The sequence below is a fragment of the Thalassophryne amazonica genome, chromosome 4 (assembly GCF_902500255.1).
Source record: "Thalassophryne amazonica chromosome 4, fThaAma1.1, whole genome shotgun sequence".
NCBI classification, from domain to species: Eukaryota; Metazoa; Chordata; class Actinopteri; order Batrachoidiformes; family Batrachoididae; genus Thalassophryne; species Thalassophryne amazonica.
The window spans coordinates 106,659,387-106,679,353 of record NC_047106.1 but is presented as its reverse complement, the minus strand read 5'-3'; the positions used below and the strand labels follow the sequence as shown (position 1 = coordinate 106,679,353).

At 40.1% G+C, this 19,967-nt stretch overlaps 1 protein-coding gene and 1 long non-coding RNA gene across 2 annotated transcripts in view; one reads left to right on the top strand and one right to left on the bottom strand.

Annotated features, from left to right (window-relative positions):
- The window catches only part of b3glcta (beta 3-glucosyltransferase a), a 577,905-nt gene that overhangs the window by 18,643 nt on the left and 539,295 nt on the right, over positions 1–19,967 (bottom strand). The window contains exons 12-13 of the mRNA XM_034168392.1: positions 3,188–3,287; positions 2,684–2,803 (exon numbers count right to left, since the gene is read on the bottom strand). Of these exons, the coding sequence (XP_034024283.1) occupies positions 2,684–2,803; positions 3,188–3,287 (220 nt within the window). The remainder of the gene's footprint in view (positions 1–2,683; positions 2,804–3,187; positions 3,288–19,967) is intronic.
- LOC117508598 lies at positions 4,292–16,947 on the top strand. Its single transcript, XR_004560138.1, has 3 exons — positions 4,292–4,303; positions 16,466–16,581; positions 16,920–16,947. It is a non-coding gene; the product is annotated as an uncharacterized LOC117508598 (long non-coding RNA).

Sequence of the window (19,967 nt, the reverse complement as noted above, 5' to 3'; positions counted from 1 at the left end):
GAGTGTTTTTCATGGAAAGAAAAGCGGAGGGACGCGCCACGGCTCCGTTCATTACGCGGGACAAAACAACCTCGGTGTTGGTCTGTCAGGACAGCTTTCAGGTGGATTTCAGACGGATTCCGGTTGCTTTCCAGTCGTGTGAATATCCAATTGTGATTGTGCATGAGCTGGACATGCCAGAACATGTCCCGTGAGGCTTCATCACGGCGTTGCTTTGCGCCGAGTGGCTGCACCGCGACGCGCGGTGGAGCAGCTTCTCTTTCCATGACAAAAACTCTTGTAACAGTGAAATGTGCCGTTCATTTTTAAACTGGACGCTGTCTTGATCCGGTATGTCATCTGACTAGCACAGGAATTGTGAAAAGACGTGGACATCAGCACTTTTTCCGGCACATTCCACCGTTACAGGAGTTTTTTTCATGGAAAGAAAAGCGGAGGGACGCGCCATGGAGCCGTCACGGTTTTGCTTTGCGCCGAGCGGCTGCACCGCGACTCGCGGAACTCCTCCGCACGTCTGTCTTAATGTGCCGGAAAAGTGCTGATGTCCACGTCTTTTCACAATTCCTGTGCTAGTCAGATGACATACCAGATCAAGACAACGTCCAGTTTAAAAATGAACGCCACATTTCACTGTTACAGGAGTTTTTGTCATGGAAAGAGAAGCTGCTCCACCGCGCGTCACGGTGCAGCCACTCGGCGCAAAGCAACGCCATGATGAAGCCTCACGGGACATGTTCTGGCATGTCCAGCTCATGCACAATCACAATCGGATATTCACACGACTGGAAAGCAACCGGAATCCGTCTGAAATCCACCTGAAAGCTGTCCTGACAGACCAACACCGAGGTTGTTTTGTCCCGCGTAATGAACGGAGCCGTGGCGCGTCCCTCCGCTTTTCTTTCCATGAAAAAAACTCCTGTAACAGTGGAATGTGCCGGAAAAAGTGCTGATGTCCACATCTTCTGCCTTTTTGTGAAAGTCAGACGAGGTCCCGGATCAACAAAGCTTTCACGTTGGAAATGATCTGGTTGTTCCAGCAGGGTGTCAGCCTGTCGATGGGGGCTGGGAGCACGCCGCGCTCTCAGCAGTTGTGGGCCGTCCTTAAAGCGGCAGTAACACCCCGTAATCTGTTTAATCCCCATAAAATCGTCCCTGAAAGCCATATTAATTTTTCGAACGGTGTCCACCTGGAGGTCTCTCACAATTTCTGGAAAAAAATTGATGCAGCAAAGCTCCAAATCATTCAGACATTTATTCGCAATAAAAAATAGACGAGAGGGGTGGACCACACCTCACTCAAAGCCTGCTCACAGGCGAATGACGCAACCGACAGGCGTGAAAAAACTCACGCATGCGCACGAGGGTTCAAGCTTGTCTGACGCAATCACACGTGATTCAAATCCATATGTTTTAAAAAAATAATAAGGGCGGATACTTTTCTAACAGACCTCGTATACAGCACCATGGGGGGGAACTGAGCTGTGCATCATTTGAACAGCCTCAGCAGCTGCAGAGCTGATCACAGCATTATAGATAAGCCAAAATAATTACTGATTAATGGATATTTGGAATTGTTTTATTTATTTATTTATCCTTATTTCGTCTGTTTGTGACAGACTGGCGTCCTGTCCTGTGTGTACCCCGCCTCGTGCTCTATGACTGCTGGGATAGGCTTCAGCTCCCTGCGACCCTTAACTGGACTAAGCGGTTGAAGATGTGAGTGTGTGTGTGTATATTTTGTCTGTGTTATTTTTGTTGATGGTATTAAAAATGTCTTGCCTGATGGAGGTTCTTGATCACCTGGCGGGCAGACAGATTTATAATACTGTAGGGGGACACACTGAATTTTAAATGTGAACAGACAATACTTGTGGTGGCTTTATTTTTCTGGTGGTCTGTCATTCAGAATGCTACCTGCATTTTTTTTCAGGTGTGACCACCTTCAATCCCATACTTCTGACTCCTTTGGTAACTTGTAACCATCTTGTTGGCACTAAATATCAGAGTCCAATTGCTATTGCCACAATGATTTAATAACTGTGTGACATACCACAACGTGTGTGTTAAAATCAACAAAACAACAAACCACAATATTGTAATGGATGGCACTTCTGCAAATGACTTCTTGAACAATGTGTAATAATTCTAAAAAAGGCAAGCAATTGCATGTAAAATAGACAAACTTAGGTTGGCAGGAAAAATCACTCAGAACTGTGAAAGAGAAGGTAAGACTTTGGAAGAAACTGTCTCAATCATCTTAAATTTCTGTGTAGGCTCTCAGTTGTCCAGGTGGTTTCCATAGTAGAGAAGCTTGAATCTTCGTCCAGTCTACATCTTAAATTTCCTTCAATAGACTTTCTTGCACAAGTTACCCAAAGCTCAAAAATTATTTATAGCACCATCTCACCCCCAGTGACAGTTGATTCTCAACATCGACTGCCTGTCTTATCAACGTGTGCCTTTCAACAACTGCTGCAGTGATTTATGTTTTTATTCAGTGTTTTGACACTAATGTGGGCTGCAAACCAATTTTCTTAATGGGACAACAGTTTTGAACTGAATTGAAATGGTTTATTTACAAATTACCAATTGCTGCTTTTTTCCCATTCCACAATTTATATTCCACCTTATGTGCCTATTTCCTGCATCATTATTCTCAAGAGTGTCTGAGCCATAAACTCACCCTCCTCCTCCCGTGATGTAGCTGTAGCCGCCTTGGCTCAGGCCGTAGCCATACCTCTCTCCCAGACACACCAGTTCAGATGGATTGTAACAGCTCAGCAAGATCTGCAGTCTGGGGAGGCTGCACAAAACACATCAAACTCATCACACACATCATCATGATAGTACATACATGCCCAGATATACACACAAGTGCACATGGACACACACATATCAAACTGCTGTTTTAGAAACTGAAATAACTTCTCGCTTGAGGCACTGTCGGACATCCAAAAGCTTCCCTATTACGAGGCAAGCCAACAGACATAAAGTAAAGCCAGTGAGACATTGAGCATTTTAGATGTTTGACAGAATGCTGTTTTCCCAAAATGACTTCCCATCTCTATGCAAATCTGACTGTAACACAACAATGTGCAGGGTTTTGTAAAAAAAAAAAAAAAAATAGCATAAATCACCATACATTACGACTGTGCTGAGAAATCTAACATGGTGTTGATAAAAATACCTGATAAGTGTGTCATCATCCACAACAAGAAGCCACTCAGTGTTTGGGGTGGCACTGCTCAGAAATCTTTTCAGGATTGCAAATGTTTTCCCACAGTGGCCTGCAAACAGAGGCTTATAATGAATAGACAGACGTACAAATTAATCACATATTGACTACACTGTTGTCTCTTTTAAAGGAGACAAATGACACGATTACTGCACTTGACTATTGTATTTGCATGTGTAAAAATATACATGCCTTCAGTTATACTTGACATGCGCTCAAACTATTACATATTCTAATCCAATTCGTCATCTCGCCTTTCCTCTTCACCCTCTACACCTCGGACTTCACCTACAACACGGACAGCTGCCATCTCCAGAAGTTTTCTGATGACTCCGCCAGTGTGGGTCGTGTGTCTGAGGGGAACGAGCTGGAGTACCAGTCGGTCATCACAGACTTCGTGGACTGGTGTGAGCGCAACCACTTGTGTCTCAACACCAGTAAGAGGAAGAAGATGGTGACTGACTTCAGGAGGAAACCACCACCTCACCCACCGGTGAACATCCAGGGGGAGGACACAGAAAGGGTGGACAGTTGTCCTGTAGTCCATCCCAGCCTTGTGCAGGTCTACAGTTTTGTCCCTGGTGTCCTTAGACAGCTCTTTGGTCTTGGCTATGGTGGACAGGTTGGAGTGTGATTGATTGAGTGTGTGAACAGGTGTCTTTTATACTGGTAACAAGTTCAAACAGGTGCAATTAATACAGGTAAAGAGTGCAGAATAAGAGGGCTTCTTAAAGAAAAATTAACAGGTCTGTGAGAGCCAGAATTCTTGCTGGTTAGTAGGTGTTCAAATACTTATTTGCAGCAGTAACATACAAATAAATTATTTAAAAAAATCATACATTGTGATTTCCGGATTTTTTTTTTAGATTATGTCTCTCACAGTGGACGTGCACCTAAGATGAAAATTTTAGACCCCTCCATGATTTCTAAGCGGGAGAACTTGCAAAAGCGCAGGGTGTTCAAATACTTATTTTCCTCACTGTATGTGTGTATATATATATATATATATATATATATATATATATATATATATTCTATTTCTACCTCATTTTCTTATTTTATTGTACTGTTACAAGATTTATTATTATTGCTTTTCACACGCGGTTGATGAACATTTTCCTCTACTTGCACCCATCTTGTGTTTTTTAAGAGCTGATGTAACATGTGAATTTCTCCTCTGTGAGATCAATAAAGTTTTATCTTATCTTATCTTAATTACATTTGTTCTGCAAATATGATTGGTTAATTGTGTGAGATTTCAGACCATAAAATATCGCATTGATGGTGGCAAAATATTCAACCGTTTCACATTTGATGTGTTACTCCGTGCCCTGACCGTGCATGTTGCTATGCATGTCAATAATGGCACTGTCAGCTGCTTTCGAGAAAAACTGGTGGAGCAATGATGATGCTGAAATGGGTGAATCTAAGATGAAGGTCCGGAAAGCCCCATCACGGAGATGCTCTATGCAGATGGCGCCACCTTCACTGCTCACACTGAGGAAGCACTACAGCAACTCATCATCTGCTTTGCAGATGCATGCGTAGAGTTTGGCCTCACCATTAGAGATGTCTGCGCTGGCCAGGCCATGTCTGCCACATGAACGATGGCTGCATCCCCAAAGACATGATGTATGGCGAGCTGGCCATGGGATCCAGCCTCACAGGACAACCTGCACTACGCTTCAAAGATGTGTGCGAACATGACCTTAGGGCAGGTGGCATCAACCCTGCTGAACTGAAGATGGCAGCATCAAATCATACCAGCTGGCATCACATTAAGAAGGCATCCAGCAAGCCAAAGAAAATAGGAACACCAAGTGGGAGGAACAGAGGACATGCAGATGACAGAGTCAGCAGTCAGCGACCACTGCCACTGCCACCAAAACCAACGACTTCATCTGCAGCTGTAACAGGACATGCCTGTCATGTATCGGACTGTTCAGCCATAGCAGACCTTGCAAGACAAACACAGACTGACCCATGGTGCAAGACTTGTTTGTCTTCTAAGACAGAAGAATGCCAACTACAGTGAGGGAATTAAGTATTTGATCCACTGTCGATTTTGCAAGTTTTTTCATCTACAAAGAATGGAGAGGTCTGTAACTTTTATCGTAGGTACACTTCAACTGTGAGAAACAGAATCACAGTGAAAGAAAATCACAGTTTGATTTAAGAAAATCACATTGTTTGATTTTTAAATAATTAATTTGTATTTTGTTGCATGAAATAAGTATTTGATCACCTACCAACCAGCAAGAATTCTGGCTCTCACAGACCTGTTAGTTTTTCTTGAAGAAGCCCTATTATTCTGCACTCTTTACCTGTATTAATTGCACCTGTTTGAACTTGTTCCCTGTGTAAAAGACACCTGTTCACACACTCAATCAATCACACTCCAACCTATCCAACATGGCTAAGACCAAAGAGCTGTCTAAGGACATCAAGGACAAAACTGTAGACCTGCACAAAGCTGTGATGGGCTACAGGACAATAGGCAAGCAGCTTGGTGGGAAGGCAGCAACTGTTGGCATAATTATTAGAAAATGGAAGAATATCTCGTAGTTTGTTTTTTATCTTCAATAAATTTGCAAAACCTTTTTCATGTTGTCATTATGGGGTTTTTGTGTGTAGAAATTTGAGGGAAAAAAAATTAATCCATTTTGGAATAACATAACATCCATTTTGGCTGTCACATAAAATGTGGAAAAGTGACACACTGAATATTTCCCGGATGCACTGTAGCTGCAAAAGTGTATATATATATATAAAACTGCTCCTTTGAGTATTTTAACAAGTCCAGTTTTACTTACTCCCTATCTGGCAAGCGTGTGATCACAGTATCTCAGATCTGTATCACAACTGCTTTTTGTGACTCTACACAACAAGCAATTCTGACATCAGTGTGACACATAGACCAGTGGTTTCATTTGCTTTGTAAAGGGCAAAGAGAGTGGAGGTTTTACACCCACGGAGTCCACAAGTTGAATCCACTATTAAATACCACTATGAGTAGAGAGGAAAAGTTCAGAAGTGAAAGCTATTGATCTGAGCAGCAGAAATGAAAATCTTCACTAACTTGGCCATTTGTAGAACATATCTGACACCACTGTATTTGACAAATTTAATGTTTTAGCCTAAATTCAATGCAATTTCATAAATCTTCCAGAAGTCAAATTTGCACACAGAAAAACACTGCTGGTGTATTAACATTTAATTGATCTGTGGTGTCAATTTTACACAGAAGAATGCTCCTTATCAATTTCATATGGTAAAAGAAGACAACATTTTGGAGTATTTTTAAAAAACACTACTGTCAGATCTATCTGCTTACAGAAGCAATACATGCAGTCCTGGTCGGAATTACTGTCACTGCTAAATATTAAGTAAAGAACGTAAAATATGTCCAGAAATAAAAGTAAATGAACCAATCTCATATGATACAAATATTTTATAAAATGTCCAATGTTACTGAAACACAATAACAAAATGTTTTCACATAGTGAAAAACATACAACCATAAAATATACGTGTTAAAATTTACAGTAAATCATTACTTTCAGTCAGCTTTCTTGAGACAAGTTAGAGGATGGCAACATTAACATTTTAAAGTAATTTAAATCAATCACTGAGAAAATAAACAGTATGGTGGGACTTAAAGTTCAAAGCAGAGAGACACCCAGCAAATACGAGGGAGCCAGATGGTAAAATTAGACCAAACTGTTGTTAAGCACCTTATGGGAACAATAAATTGAACTGAACTGAATTCACATTATGTCAGTTGTGGTCAGGATTTAGTCATGCAGGTAATGATGTCATCTAAACATCACACATTGATGAATGAATGAATGAATTTATTTGGCACACAGACCCAAAATAACAAAATGAACTCACAAAGAAAACAATCCAACAACACGTACATGTGACCGAAAGGGTGTATGCAGAAGCAAAAGCTCATAAATGCCCCTTTTAACCAAAAAAGTAAAAATGTATACATATGTATGTAAAAATATACATATACCCATGATAACTAATACAAAATATAAATTAATCACTGAACTAAAATTTCAAAAGACAAACATGCAAACAGCAGTGCACCATGCACAAACCCAAAAACAAACCGAAATCGATAAACCTAATTCATGAAAACCACAACAAGTAATTAAAGGATTAACCATTTTTTGGACCGTATGGAGTAATGTTGCTTAATCACTGGCATTCTCACGCACACTTCCAACTGACATTTCACCGAAAAGGATGGTTAAGCGGCTATGCATGTAAGTGTTAGCGTAAGCTAGGCTAGGCTAAAGCCTAGCTAGGCTAGGCTAAAGCTGCATTGGCTAACCGTTGTACCAAATATGACTGCTTAAAATATTCTAAGGTTGACAATCATCAAGCGGACACTTTGTTTCTGTCCGAGAGGCTACCCACTTGATCGATATGGATTTATATTGTCGGAAGTAAAACCTCGTTAGTTTTTTAATACCAGTTAGCCGATTAGCCGCTATCGGTTAGCACCACCTCCTAACCGAACACTTTAACATTTCGCGACAAATGAACCCGCACTCCTTGTCTAATACCATCAAAATCCATCAGGTTTTTGAAAAAAAAAAAATAAGGTCGGATACTTTTCTAACAGACCTCATATACACTCAACAAAAATATAAACGCAACACTTTTGGTTTTGCTCCCATTTTGTATGAGATGAACTCAAAGATCTAAAACTTTTTCCACATACACAATATCACCATTTCCCTCAAATATTGTTCACAAACCAGTCTAAATCTGTGATAGTGAGCACTTCTCCTTTGCTGAGCTAATCCATCCCACCTCACAGGTGTGCCATATCAAGATGCTGATTAGACACCATGATTAGTGCACAGGTGTGCCTTAGACTGTCCACAATTAAAAGGCCACTCTGAAAGGTGCAGTTTTGTTTTATTGGGGGGGGGGATACCAGTCAGTATCTGGTGTGACCACCAACTGCCTCATGCAGTGCAACACATCTCCTTCGCATAGAGTTGATCAGGTTGTGGCCTGTTGAATGTTGGTCCACTCCTCTTCAATGGCTGTGCGAAGTTGTTGGATATTGGCAGGAACTGGTACACACTGTTGTGTACGCCGGTCCAGAGCATCCCAAACATGCTCAATGGGTGGCATGTCCGGTGAGTATGCCAGCCATGCAAGAACTGGGACATTTTCAGCTCCCAAGAATTGTGTACAGATCCCTGCAACATGGGGCTGTGCATTATCCTGCTGCAGCATGAGGTCATGTTCTTGGATGTATGGCACAACAATGGGCCTCAGGATCTCGTCACGGTATCTCTGTGCATTCAAAATGCCATCAATAAAATGCACCTGTGTTCTTCATCCGTAACAGACACCTGCCCATACCATAACCCCACCGCCACCATGGGCCACTCGATCCACAACATTGACATCAGAAAACCGCTCACCCACACGACGCCACACACGCTGTCTGCCATCTGCCCTGAACAATGTGAACCGGGATTCATCCGTGAAGAGAACACCTCTCCAACGTGCCAAACACCAGCGAATGTGAGCATTTGCCCACTCAAGTCGGTTACAACGACGAACTGGAGTCAGGCCGAGACCCCGATGAGGACGACGAGCATGCAGATGAGCTTCCCTGAGACGGTTTCTGACAGTTTGTGCAGAAATTCTTTGGTTATGCAAACTGATTGTTTCAGCAGCTGTCCGAGTGGCTGGTCTCAGACGATCTTGGAGGTGAACATGCTGGATGTGGAGGTCCTGGGCTGGTGTGGTTACACGTGGTCTGTGGTTGTGAGGCTGGTTGGATGTACTGCCAAATTCTCTGAAACGCCTTTGGAGACGGCTTATGCTGGAGAAATGAACATTCAATACACGAGCAACAGCTCTGGTTGACATTCCTGCTGTCAGCATGCCAACTGCACGCTCCCTCAAATCTTGCGACATCTGTGGCATTGTGCTGTGTGACAAAACTGCACCTTTCAGAGTGGCCTTTTATTGTGGGCAGTCTAAGGCACACCTGTGCACTAATCATGGTGTCTAATCAGCATCTTGATATGGCACACCTGTGAGGTGGGATGGATTATCTCAGCAAAGGAGAAGTGCTCACTATCACAGATTTAGACTGGTTTGTGAACAATATTTGAGGGAAATGGTGATATTGTGTATGTGGAAAAAGTTTTAGATATTTGAGTTCATCTCATACAAAATGGGAGCAAAACCAAAAGTGTTGTGTTTATATTTTTGTTGAGTGTATATATATATATATATATATTCTTTCTACAGCTTAATTAGAGTCAACCTGGGGTAAATTCAGTATATATATATATATATATATATATATATATATATATATATATATATATATATATACACACACAGTATATACGAGGTCTGTCAGAAAAGTATCCGACCTTTTTATTTTTTTTCAAAAACCATATGGATTTGAATCACGTGTGATTGCATCAGCCAAGCTTGAACCTTCGTGCGCATGCGTGAGTTTTTTCACACCTGTCAGTTGCGTCATTCGCCTGTGAGCAGGCTTTGTGTGAGCACTGGTCCACCCTTTCGTCGTTTTTTTATTGCGAATAAATGTCTGAACGATTTGGAGCTTTGCTGCATCACTTTTTTTCCAGAAACTGTGAGAGACCTCCAGGTGGACACCGTTCGGAAAATTAATATGGCTTTCAGTGACGATTTTATGGGAATTACACAGATTAAGGAGTGCTCCAGCTGGTTTAAAGACCGCCCACAGCTGCTGAGAGCGCGCTGCGCTCCGAGCGCCGATCAACAGGCTCAAACCCCGCTTAAACAACCAGATCATTTCCAACGTGAAGGCTTTGTTGATCCTGGACGTCGTTTGACTTTCACAAAAAGGCAGAAGGCGTGGACATCAGCACTTTTTCGGCACATTCCACTGTTACAGGAGGTTTTTCATGGAAAGAAAAGCGGAGGGACGCGCCACGGAGCCGTTCATCACGCGGCAAAAAAACCACCTCGGTGTTGGTCTCACAGGACGGCTTTCAGGTGGATTTCAGACGGCTGTCAGTTGCTTTTCAGTCGTGTGAGTATCCGAGAAATTGAACATGAGCTGGACATGCCCCAACATGTCCTGTGAGGCTTCATCACGGCATTGCTTTGCGCCATGCGGCTCCAGCGTGACGCGCGGAACTCCTCCGCACATCTGTCTCAATGTGCCGAAAAAGTGCTCATGTCCACGTCTTTTCACAATTCCTGTGCTAGTCAGACGACATACCGGATCAAGACAGCGTCCAGTTTAGAAATGAACGGCACATTCCACTGTTACAGGAGTTTTTGTCATGGAAAGAGGAGTGGAATTCCGCGCGTCATGTCAAACTGCTTTTTAGCAATCTTGTGATGCATTAAACTAGTATTTAGTTGTATAACCACAGTTTTTCATGATTTCTTCACATCTGCGAGGCATTAATTTTGTTGGTTTGGAACCAAGATTTTGCTAATTTACTAGTGTGCTTGGGGTCATTGTCTTGTTGAAACACCCATTTCAAGGGCATGTCCTCTTCAGCATAAGGCAACATGACCTCTTCAAGTATTCTGACATATCCATACTGATCCATGATACCTGGTATGCGATATATACTAGGCCCAACAGCATAGTAGGAGAAACATGCCCATAATCATGATGCTTGCACCACCATGCTTCACCGTCTTCACTGTGAACTGCGGCTTGAATTCAGAGTTTGGGGGTCATCTCACAAACTGTTGCGGCCCTTGGACCATAAAGAACAATTTTACTCTCATCAGTCCACAAAATATTCCTCCATTTCTCTTTAGGCCAGTTGATGAGTTCTTTGGCAAATTGTAACCTCATCTGCACGTCTTTTATTTAACAGAGGGACTTTGCGGGGGATTCTTGCAAATAAATTAGCTTCACACAGGTGTCTTCTAACTGTCACAGCACTTACAGGTAACTCCAGACTGTCTTTGATCATCCTGGAGCTGATCAATGGGTGAGCCTTTGTCATTCTGGTTATTCTTCTATCCATTTTGATGGTTGTTTTCCATTTTCTTCCACGCGTCTCTGGTGTTTTTGTCCACTTTAAAGCATTGGAGATCATTGTAGATGAACAGCCTATACGTTTTTGCACCTGCGTATAAGTTTTCCCCTCTCCAATCAACTTTTTAATCAAACTATGCTGTTCTTCTGACCAATGTCTTGAACATCCCATCTTCCTCAGGCTTTCAAAGAGAAAAGCATGTTCAACAGGTGCTGGCTTCATCCTTAAAAAGGGGACACCTGATTCACACCTGTTTGTTCCACAAAACTGACAAACTCACTGACTGAATGCCACACTAATAATATTGTGAACACCCCCTTTTCTACTTTTTTTACTAATATCCCAATTTCATAGCCTTAAGAGTGTGCATATCATGAATGCTTGGTCTTGTTGGATTTGTGAGAATCTACTGAATCTACTGGTACCTTGTTTCCCATGTAACAATAAGAAATATACTCAAAACCTGGATTAAACTTTTTAATCACATAGCACTACTATTATTCTGAACACTACTGTAAATATATAAAGAGAATAGATTAAAGCATTAAATTACTGGTTGCCCAGTAACCATAAAGAATTAAAGTGAAAGTTCTTTTTGTCTAAGATTTATAGCAATAATTATTAAAGCTGAATTCTGTAATAGATCTATAGATTATTTCTAGCAGTAATGATTAAAGCTGAATTCTGTAATAGACAAATAGATAAAGAGAATAGATTAAAACATTAGAAGTGGCATCAAATCATAAAGGCACAGAAGTGACATCAAAACATTAAGGTACAGAAGTGACACCCACACAGCCGGCCTTATATAGAAGTGACATCAAATCATAAAGGCACAGACGTGACATCAAATCATTAAGGTACAGAAGTGACATCAAATCATTAAAGTACAGAAGTTACACACACAGTCGGCCTTATATAAATATACTTGCTTTGCAGCAGGTACACCTGCTAGTCAGCAAATAAAATGCAAATCACAAATTTAGAAACCAAACATATGTCATTAATCTATAAAAGAAACAACAAAGGCACATTGATACCTACTGTGCAGATAACTTGCTATCCAATTGTGAGCTAAACCTCTGATACCATACTTCCATAATTTATTCAATAACAAGGTGTGATCTGCTGTCTGTAAATCGAAAAAAAAAAAAAAACACCCTACGGTCTATTGCTGCTCATTTATTATGTGATATTTGTATATAAAATCATTTAACCTCTTTACAAATAGCTTTTCCAGAATTTTTGAAAACTGAGGTAACAGTAAGATGGCCTGTAGTTTGAGATTTGAATCATTTGCATCATGATTATGGGCAGTTTAGCTATTTTCATTTTGACAGTGGTGGGCACAGTTCCGATAATCCGATAACCGATAATTATCAAAGATAATGTTTTCATTATCGGATTATCTTTTTAGATAACTTTAAAAACCATTATCGGACTAATCATCTTGCGATAAATTTTGTCCGATAATTTTTAGACCAATAACGTGGTAAGTAAAGCTGAACAGCTACAAACATTTATAAAATTTAAAATCAGTTGAGCACCTACCTGTTAAATGTTTTGTAGCAGATGTGTAGTTCTACCCTCTGCAAAAACAGAGGCGAGCTCGGACCCAGCGCCACGAGGGGGCGTTTGGGGGCGACGCCCCCTCACGTCATCAACCTCGCCCCCTCGGATATGAGAGTTATCAAAAATAAAAATAAAAAAGAACGAAAAAGAAATACTGGAAAATATAGCGCCTCGCAGTTTTGCGGATTTTTTTAGTCCAATTTTGCATGCTTTTTTTTTTTTTTTTTTTTTTTAAACAGTGCATTGTGCTCTGCGTCCTCATCAAGCAGGCCGGTGTTCTGTCGAGATGACGGGACACCTGTTGAGAAACCGTGAAGGGAGAGCACGCGCATTGTGTTCTGCGTGTCTGTTTATAAGAATCTTCTCGCGTAGAAGAAAAAAGAGCACCAACAACTACCCATAACTGTGTTCTTCACTCGGAAAAAGACACCTGCAGCGAGGTGTGAGTGGAAAAAGACGCGACAGTGGTGCGGCGCCAGGACGAAGAGGTGCGATCAGAGGAACTGTGAAATACTGGTCAGTCACTATTAATAATTTCTTATGTGTCCAACCTCGTAGGTTGATCGTTAAATTTAAATTCGTTAGTTCTAAAAGCCATCATAATTATTTATAGGAAAACGTTCTATTTTTATTTCTCAAACAAATGTTTGGGCCCGAATAACAGGTTGGTCTTATTTTTCTACTAAGGTTTGAACTTTGAGAGTGTTTACACGCGAGAGAAAAGTGAGAAAATGTTAATGCCTGTTTGAGAAAAGTGTATAGTGTGTAGTGAGGAGTTTTACAGCCTTAAAATGTCTATAATAATTGTAAAAAATAACGCTGACTACTTCACGGATTTCACCTATTGCGGGCTATTTTTAGAATGTAACTCCCGCGATAAACGAGGGACCACTGTATATCTACATGAAAGGTTTATGTGGGGTTAATCTACTGTCTCGTGTCGTTTCTCAGATCAGTTGTTGGTTTGGTTTTGTGGTATGCAGGAGATCACTTGACCGAGGGTCTATACGTTCAAATAATAATAATTAAAAAATACTGTCATCACTCTTTACTCTTAGTCAGTCTCTTACAATGGTGTAGCCTAAATACACAAGCTTTCTAGGAGCACACCCAATTCATTACGCACGCTCAGAGACAGGTACCCTCCGGTGTGCACTTATTTTGTGTGTGTGCGTGTGTGGTGGGTGGGGGGGGCGACCCCACCCCCTGTGATAAACTCATCGCCCCCTTAATATTTTTTTTCTGGCACTAGGCCTGGGCGAGCTGATTAAAAAAGAAACCGCTCTATCCTCTGTAGGCAAAAGAGAACTGATCCCCTCCCCCGCAAAAAATCATTTCTTTTAGCCCCATACTAATAGGAGGGCAATATCACTCAAGTCATCCAAAGGCATACATTTTTAACTTATGGTTCAACTTTTAACCAAACTAAATTCAGACACGTTATTTAAATTGTCATGTCTGAAGTCATGTTGTCATTGTCATGTTCTCTATATGTCCTTGTGCACCCAAACCATGATGATACACTCTGACCACATCCATTTCTAATGGGGAAATGTATTAGACTGTCTCCTGGTTTGTTGGCTAATAGCCAACATTTATGTGTCAAGACAATATTGAGTGCACGTTTTACAAATTGTGGCCACGTTTAAGTAGATCGTGCTCTTGTTTTACTCAAACGATGCTTAAAACAAGCGCACAATATAATAAAATGTGTGCACAATATAATAAAATGAGCATTCTCTCCACATGCAAAACATTTTGCGATGACACTTCCAGGGCTCTGTAAAAATGCCTGTTTTTACAAATAAAAAATGGAATATTTTACAAAAGCACATTCATCTGTAAACACCAACACACGACACACATCACAATAACGTGTTGGTTTACATAATGAATGACTGAACCAATCAGTGTTCAGCAGAGGTACATTTTACCCAGAATCCTTTACGATCTGCCTGTGTTTGTTACAAAACTTCAGAATTAGTGCATTATTCAACATTAAAAGATATATGTTATATTTTAACTTTGTACAAATGACAGAATTGGCATTAATGGAGTTATTCTATCAGTATTCATTTTATTTATATACCAAACCATAAGTCAGCATGGTTTTATTTTCCAAGACCTCCGCCTGACTGGAGTGTTGTGATTGGGTAGAGAGCTGGGCTTTGCAGTTGCTGCTCTCAGCTTGCTTCTGTGTGGGAAGCCATGTAGTAAACAAGAGCTTCCAGCAGGGGCCAAGATCTTCAAAGACAAAAGTGAGGGCTCATTGTTTGGGTCTGTTGTCGCTTTTGATGCTATCAGAAGTGATCGTAGTGTTAAAACTCAAATTCAGTTTGTTAGTAGTTGCAAATGTACCAGAGACAATACTGGAAGTTATCGGTTATCTGTAACTTCCGATACATTTTCGGGTGGTTTATCATTTTATCTTTATCAAAGATAACTTTTCAGTTATCTGATTATCTGTTACCGAAGTTAATTTTTTGGTTATCTGTGCCCACCGCTGCATTTTGGAAGGAAATCTCCCAGTCATTAATGATGTTGTTGTTGTTGTTCATTCGGCTGCTCCCAGTTTTGTTCGGGGTCGCCACAGCGGATACAGCCAGATCCGCATTGGTAATTGGCACAAGTTTTATGCAGGATGCCCTTCCTGATGCAGCTCCAGTGTTACCTGGAGAAACACACAGCCGCTGGTGTTCCAAAGAGGTCTCCCATCCAAGTACTAATCAGATCCTGCTCTGCTTCTGAGATCTGACGGGATCAGGCTGACACAGAGCAGACCAGCTGCCCAGTCATTAATGATAAATTACAAAGTTAAAGGTTTAGTGACACAATCAATATTTTTTTTTTTTATCAAAAACAAATAAAAAATTTATCAGAATTGGTAGATTTTTTTCCCCTTTAGTTTATTAACTATGTCAGCTATTTCATATTCATTAGTTTCCCTGATAAACATTGAGTCCAAAAGGTTATTACTTTTACTGTTAACCCAAGAACACATATTAGAAGGTACAATTGAGTTTACTAAATCTTTCCCCACATTAGCAAAATAATCATTGAAATGATCTACTATAGCTTTCTGTTCCTGAACAACTGTATCAGTATTTGTGTAAAAATATATTGGATAATCTTTGACAACTTTTTTATTTTTGATGATTTAATTTAAGAGCTTCCAAGTACCTTTAATGTTAGTTTTATTTTTTTTTTCCAAAAAGTCACTGTAGTATTGCCTTTTGCAAGATCACATAAGACTAGTCAGCTTGTTTTTATATGGCTTATATTTAGTCTCAGCTTCAATTGTTATGAGTTTTAAAAACTGCTTGTACAAAAAAAAATTCTTTTTACATGCATTTAGAAGTCCCTTTGTGATCTAGGGTTTATCAATGTTTTGCTAATTACTAACATTTAACATCAATGGACAATGTTTGAAGAAGAATGAAAAGTTGATTAAGGTTGCCAGACTCCGCAGGAGCTAAGTGGATGTCAGCCAGGCAATCGTGTTGTTCATCCTGGTCCCGGAAAAAATTTTCAACATGCTTAAAATATTCAATGTTCATCCTAAAATGCAGGCAGGAGTTGAGCTCTGTTACCACTATGTCATCTCTGCTAGCTTGGGGTGTAACGATACACAAAAATCACGGTTTGGTACGTATCTCGGTTTTGAGGTCATGGTTTGGTTCATTTTCGGTACAGTATGGGAACAAAATGCAAAACCTAAATTTGCTTGTTGTTTAAACTAACAGTTTATTGTAACATTATAAAAACAGGAAAATAAAATAATTACAAAGTGCTGCTTGGTAATAAGTTAAATAAAATGTTCTCAAATAAACAACAAATGTAAACCTTTCCACAAGTAAAGCGCAGCACAACGGTTCCATCATGAAGCCCTGTTCAACTTTATTCAACTTTCATATTTCTTGTCCAAAACTGTCACACGCTATAAGGGATTTTTTAAGAGAATTAATGTTAAAGAATCCCTTTACTTTTGTACAATTTATTTTATTTTGTATCTCTTTCTATTAACTGTTCATTTAATGTTTGTTAATATATCTTTTTAAATAAAGTTTTGAAAACAAAAACATCGTGGGAGAGGCAAAAAAGTGAGTAAACCCACCTTAAAAATATTTAGAACCATAAATAAACTTGATTCTTGGTTTGTTTATTTATTTATTTTGCCATTAAAATTGGCCATCACTTATTAAAATAAAATAACTTCTCAAAGCCAGGGCTTCTCAAAGTCTGGGGACTATTCAATCACAGCGCAGCAAACAAGGTCAGTAGGCTGAGCGAGTCCAAATGAGGAGAACTGTAGATATCCCTCCCCTAAGCGCTTTACAGGTTGCAGTGGTCAGCGGAGTAGGGGGAGACCCGCTGCCACTGGGTGACAACAGAGACTTTCAGTTGCCAAACATCAGAAACATCTCCAGTAATGCAAGGAAAAGTAGCAAGATTTGTCACTAGTTGCTTTTGAGAAAATAAGCTGTTTAGAGGGTTTGGCAAGTCGCCAGATTTAGCAAGAAAGTCACCAAGCTGGCAACACTGAATGTAAACACACGCAACGTGAACTCACCCGTGCACAGCCCTGTACCAAACCGAACGTCCCGTACAGAAACAGTTCAATACAAATACATGTATCGCTACACCCTTACTGCTAGCACATCATTACTGTTCCATTCGCCTCTGCTAGTCGACGTCGGAGGATGACTGCATGCACCACCCCCTCTGGATCGCTTGGCCATGAAGAAATAAGTAGAAATATGAAGAAAAGTGAAGAAATATATAGAACTTGTCTAAACAATGCACCATTAGTAAGTGACAAAAATGCAGAGTAACGCTGAGTTTACATCGACAACGTCACAGGACGTCACAAACATTGAGTCGATACAAATCAGCTCTGCCAAGCTACGCTACTGATCTGAGGAGTGCGCTATCAATGCGCATGCCCTCCAGTGGTGAAAGTTTAACTACGTCCAATAGTAAGTCAGTGGACTGTCGCCAACCATCAAGCTCTTCCAGTACAGTGTCGCCCTCTGCTGAGCCGACCTGTGTTGGAGAGAGGAAATTTGGCTCTCTGGAGTGAGCCTTCTCAAGCTTTTTACAGAGACCTTTGAAAATCTGCTCCGTCAGCCCACATCAGCCACTTCATATCATAAAACAAGAACATACACCATGTCAAAGTTACTTTGAATTTCTTTGTGGAAAAGATTTCAGATCTTTTGACAAGAAAATATCACAACTCATTTTTAAGTGTTCTTACCACACTCTCTCACGTTGCTCATTACTTTGTACTGCTACTGATAATAAATTTGTCTGCTCTGCACTTCTGGATTTTAGATTTCCTGATAGTCTGACTGGAAATTGCCTGACCCTATCCTATTTTAGCAGGAGGTGGTAAAATCACAAGTCAGAATTTCAATACATCCACTTGGGAAATGATTCACAATATTAATACCAGCATTTTGGCATCAAAATTAATCCTATATCTTGAAAATAACCCCCCACCCCTTGAATGTAACAAAGTAGGGCCTATTTTCAATTATCTGGCTATTCCGCTATGTGTAAAGTTTGTCCATGCTCTTCAAAAACTTTATAAACACAATTCTTTCACAAAGGTTTTATTTCATTAACACTGTGTGAATAACAGAACTTAGGAGGAGGCCATGCTCTTCAAAAACTTTAAAAACATAAACCATTGTCAAAGGTTTTATTTCAGTCACACTGTGTGAATAACATAACTTAGGAGGAGGCCATGCTCTTCAAAAACTTTAAAAACATAAACCATTGTCAAAGGTTTTATCAAATTCTTTAGCCTGAGATCTTGTTTTTGGCTTGGCCATGACACTTGATTTACTACAAGTTGCCATGTTGTGACTTGAAATTAACTGCATGATCACTGTAATAATATCAGTACTTATGTAGCTTTTGTGACTTCTCTAAAACAAGTACTACCAAGTCAGGAGCATTATATATCATAAACTTGAATGTTGTGTTCAATGCAGGGTTCATCAAAACTAATCATGAAGTCAAAACAATTACATTCTAATATTTCGAAAGATGTTAAAATTACAGTATATATTGCAGTTTTCTTTTTGCATGGGATGGGGTTTTTTGTCATGGTAGACACCCACTTCCTATATGAAATATCTCCCAAATTACACAATGCACAATCTCTGAAGTGGATGTAAGCATATTTGAGAAAAAAAAAAAAAAATATATATATATATATATATATATATATATTGTACCATTACCACATCCTGCTACCTATTTATTGGATTTTTACCAGAGGCCTAAATATGTCCATTGGGTATTGCGAAGGCCTTGTGTCCATCTGTAAGTCCATTCGTCTGTCTGTGGTCAGCTTAAGTCCAGCCCTACTGTCAGGGTGTTCAAATTCACAAGGAACAGTCTAAGGTCACAGACCTTGGATGAGTTCAAAGATGGCTAAACTTAACCTATTTTAAGAGGTTAAAAGGTCACATTGCATTTCCTATTGTTATGCTCATATGACCGGCAGCATGAATCAAGCATACCTGTGTTTTTTGTTTTTGTTTTTTTTCTGGGAAGGACACGGTGACAGCCAATCTGAGTACAGAGACACCGTGACATCACTGGCTGGTCTGTCTCTGGCTGCTAATCCAACATGGCGGAATCCGCTCTGAAACTGCTGCGTTTTTGTGTAAATCTAACATGTTTTTCATATCTTATGTAACAGCTAGCAAGAATTAAACACTTCTAAAACTGAAAACGCTGTTTTTGTAACATAACACCTCTGGAGTGACTGACAAGACATCTTGCGGATACCAACACATCACACGCTGTCAAAGGTAACTTCCTCTCTTTTCAAAAGCTCATGTATGGACACGCATGCCCTCCTGCAGATGCCATTAAAATGTAAATAAAATATTGTTTGTTTCAATAAATGCACAAGTTTACGTTGATATTTTGGACACTTTTCTTATCCCATCAATTGAAAGGATGTTTGGGGATGATGAAATCATTTTTCAAGATGATAATGCATTTTGCCATAGAGCAAAAACTGTGAAAACATTCCTTGCAAAAAGACACATAGGGTCAATGTCATAGCCTGCAAATAGTCCGGATCTTAATCC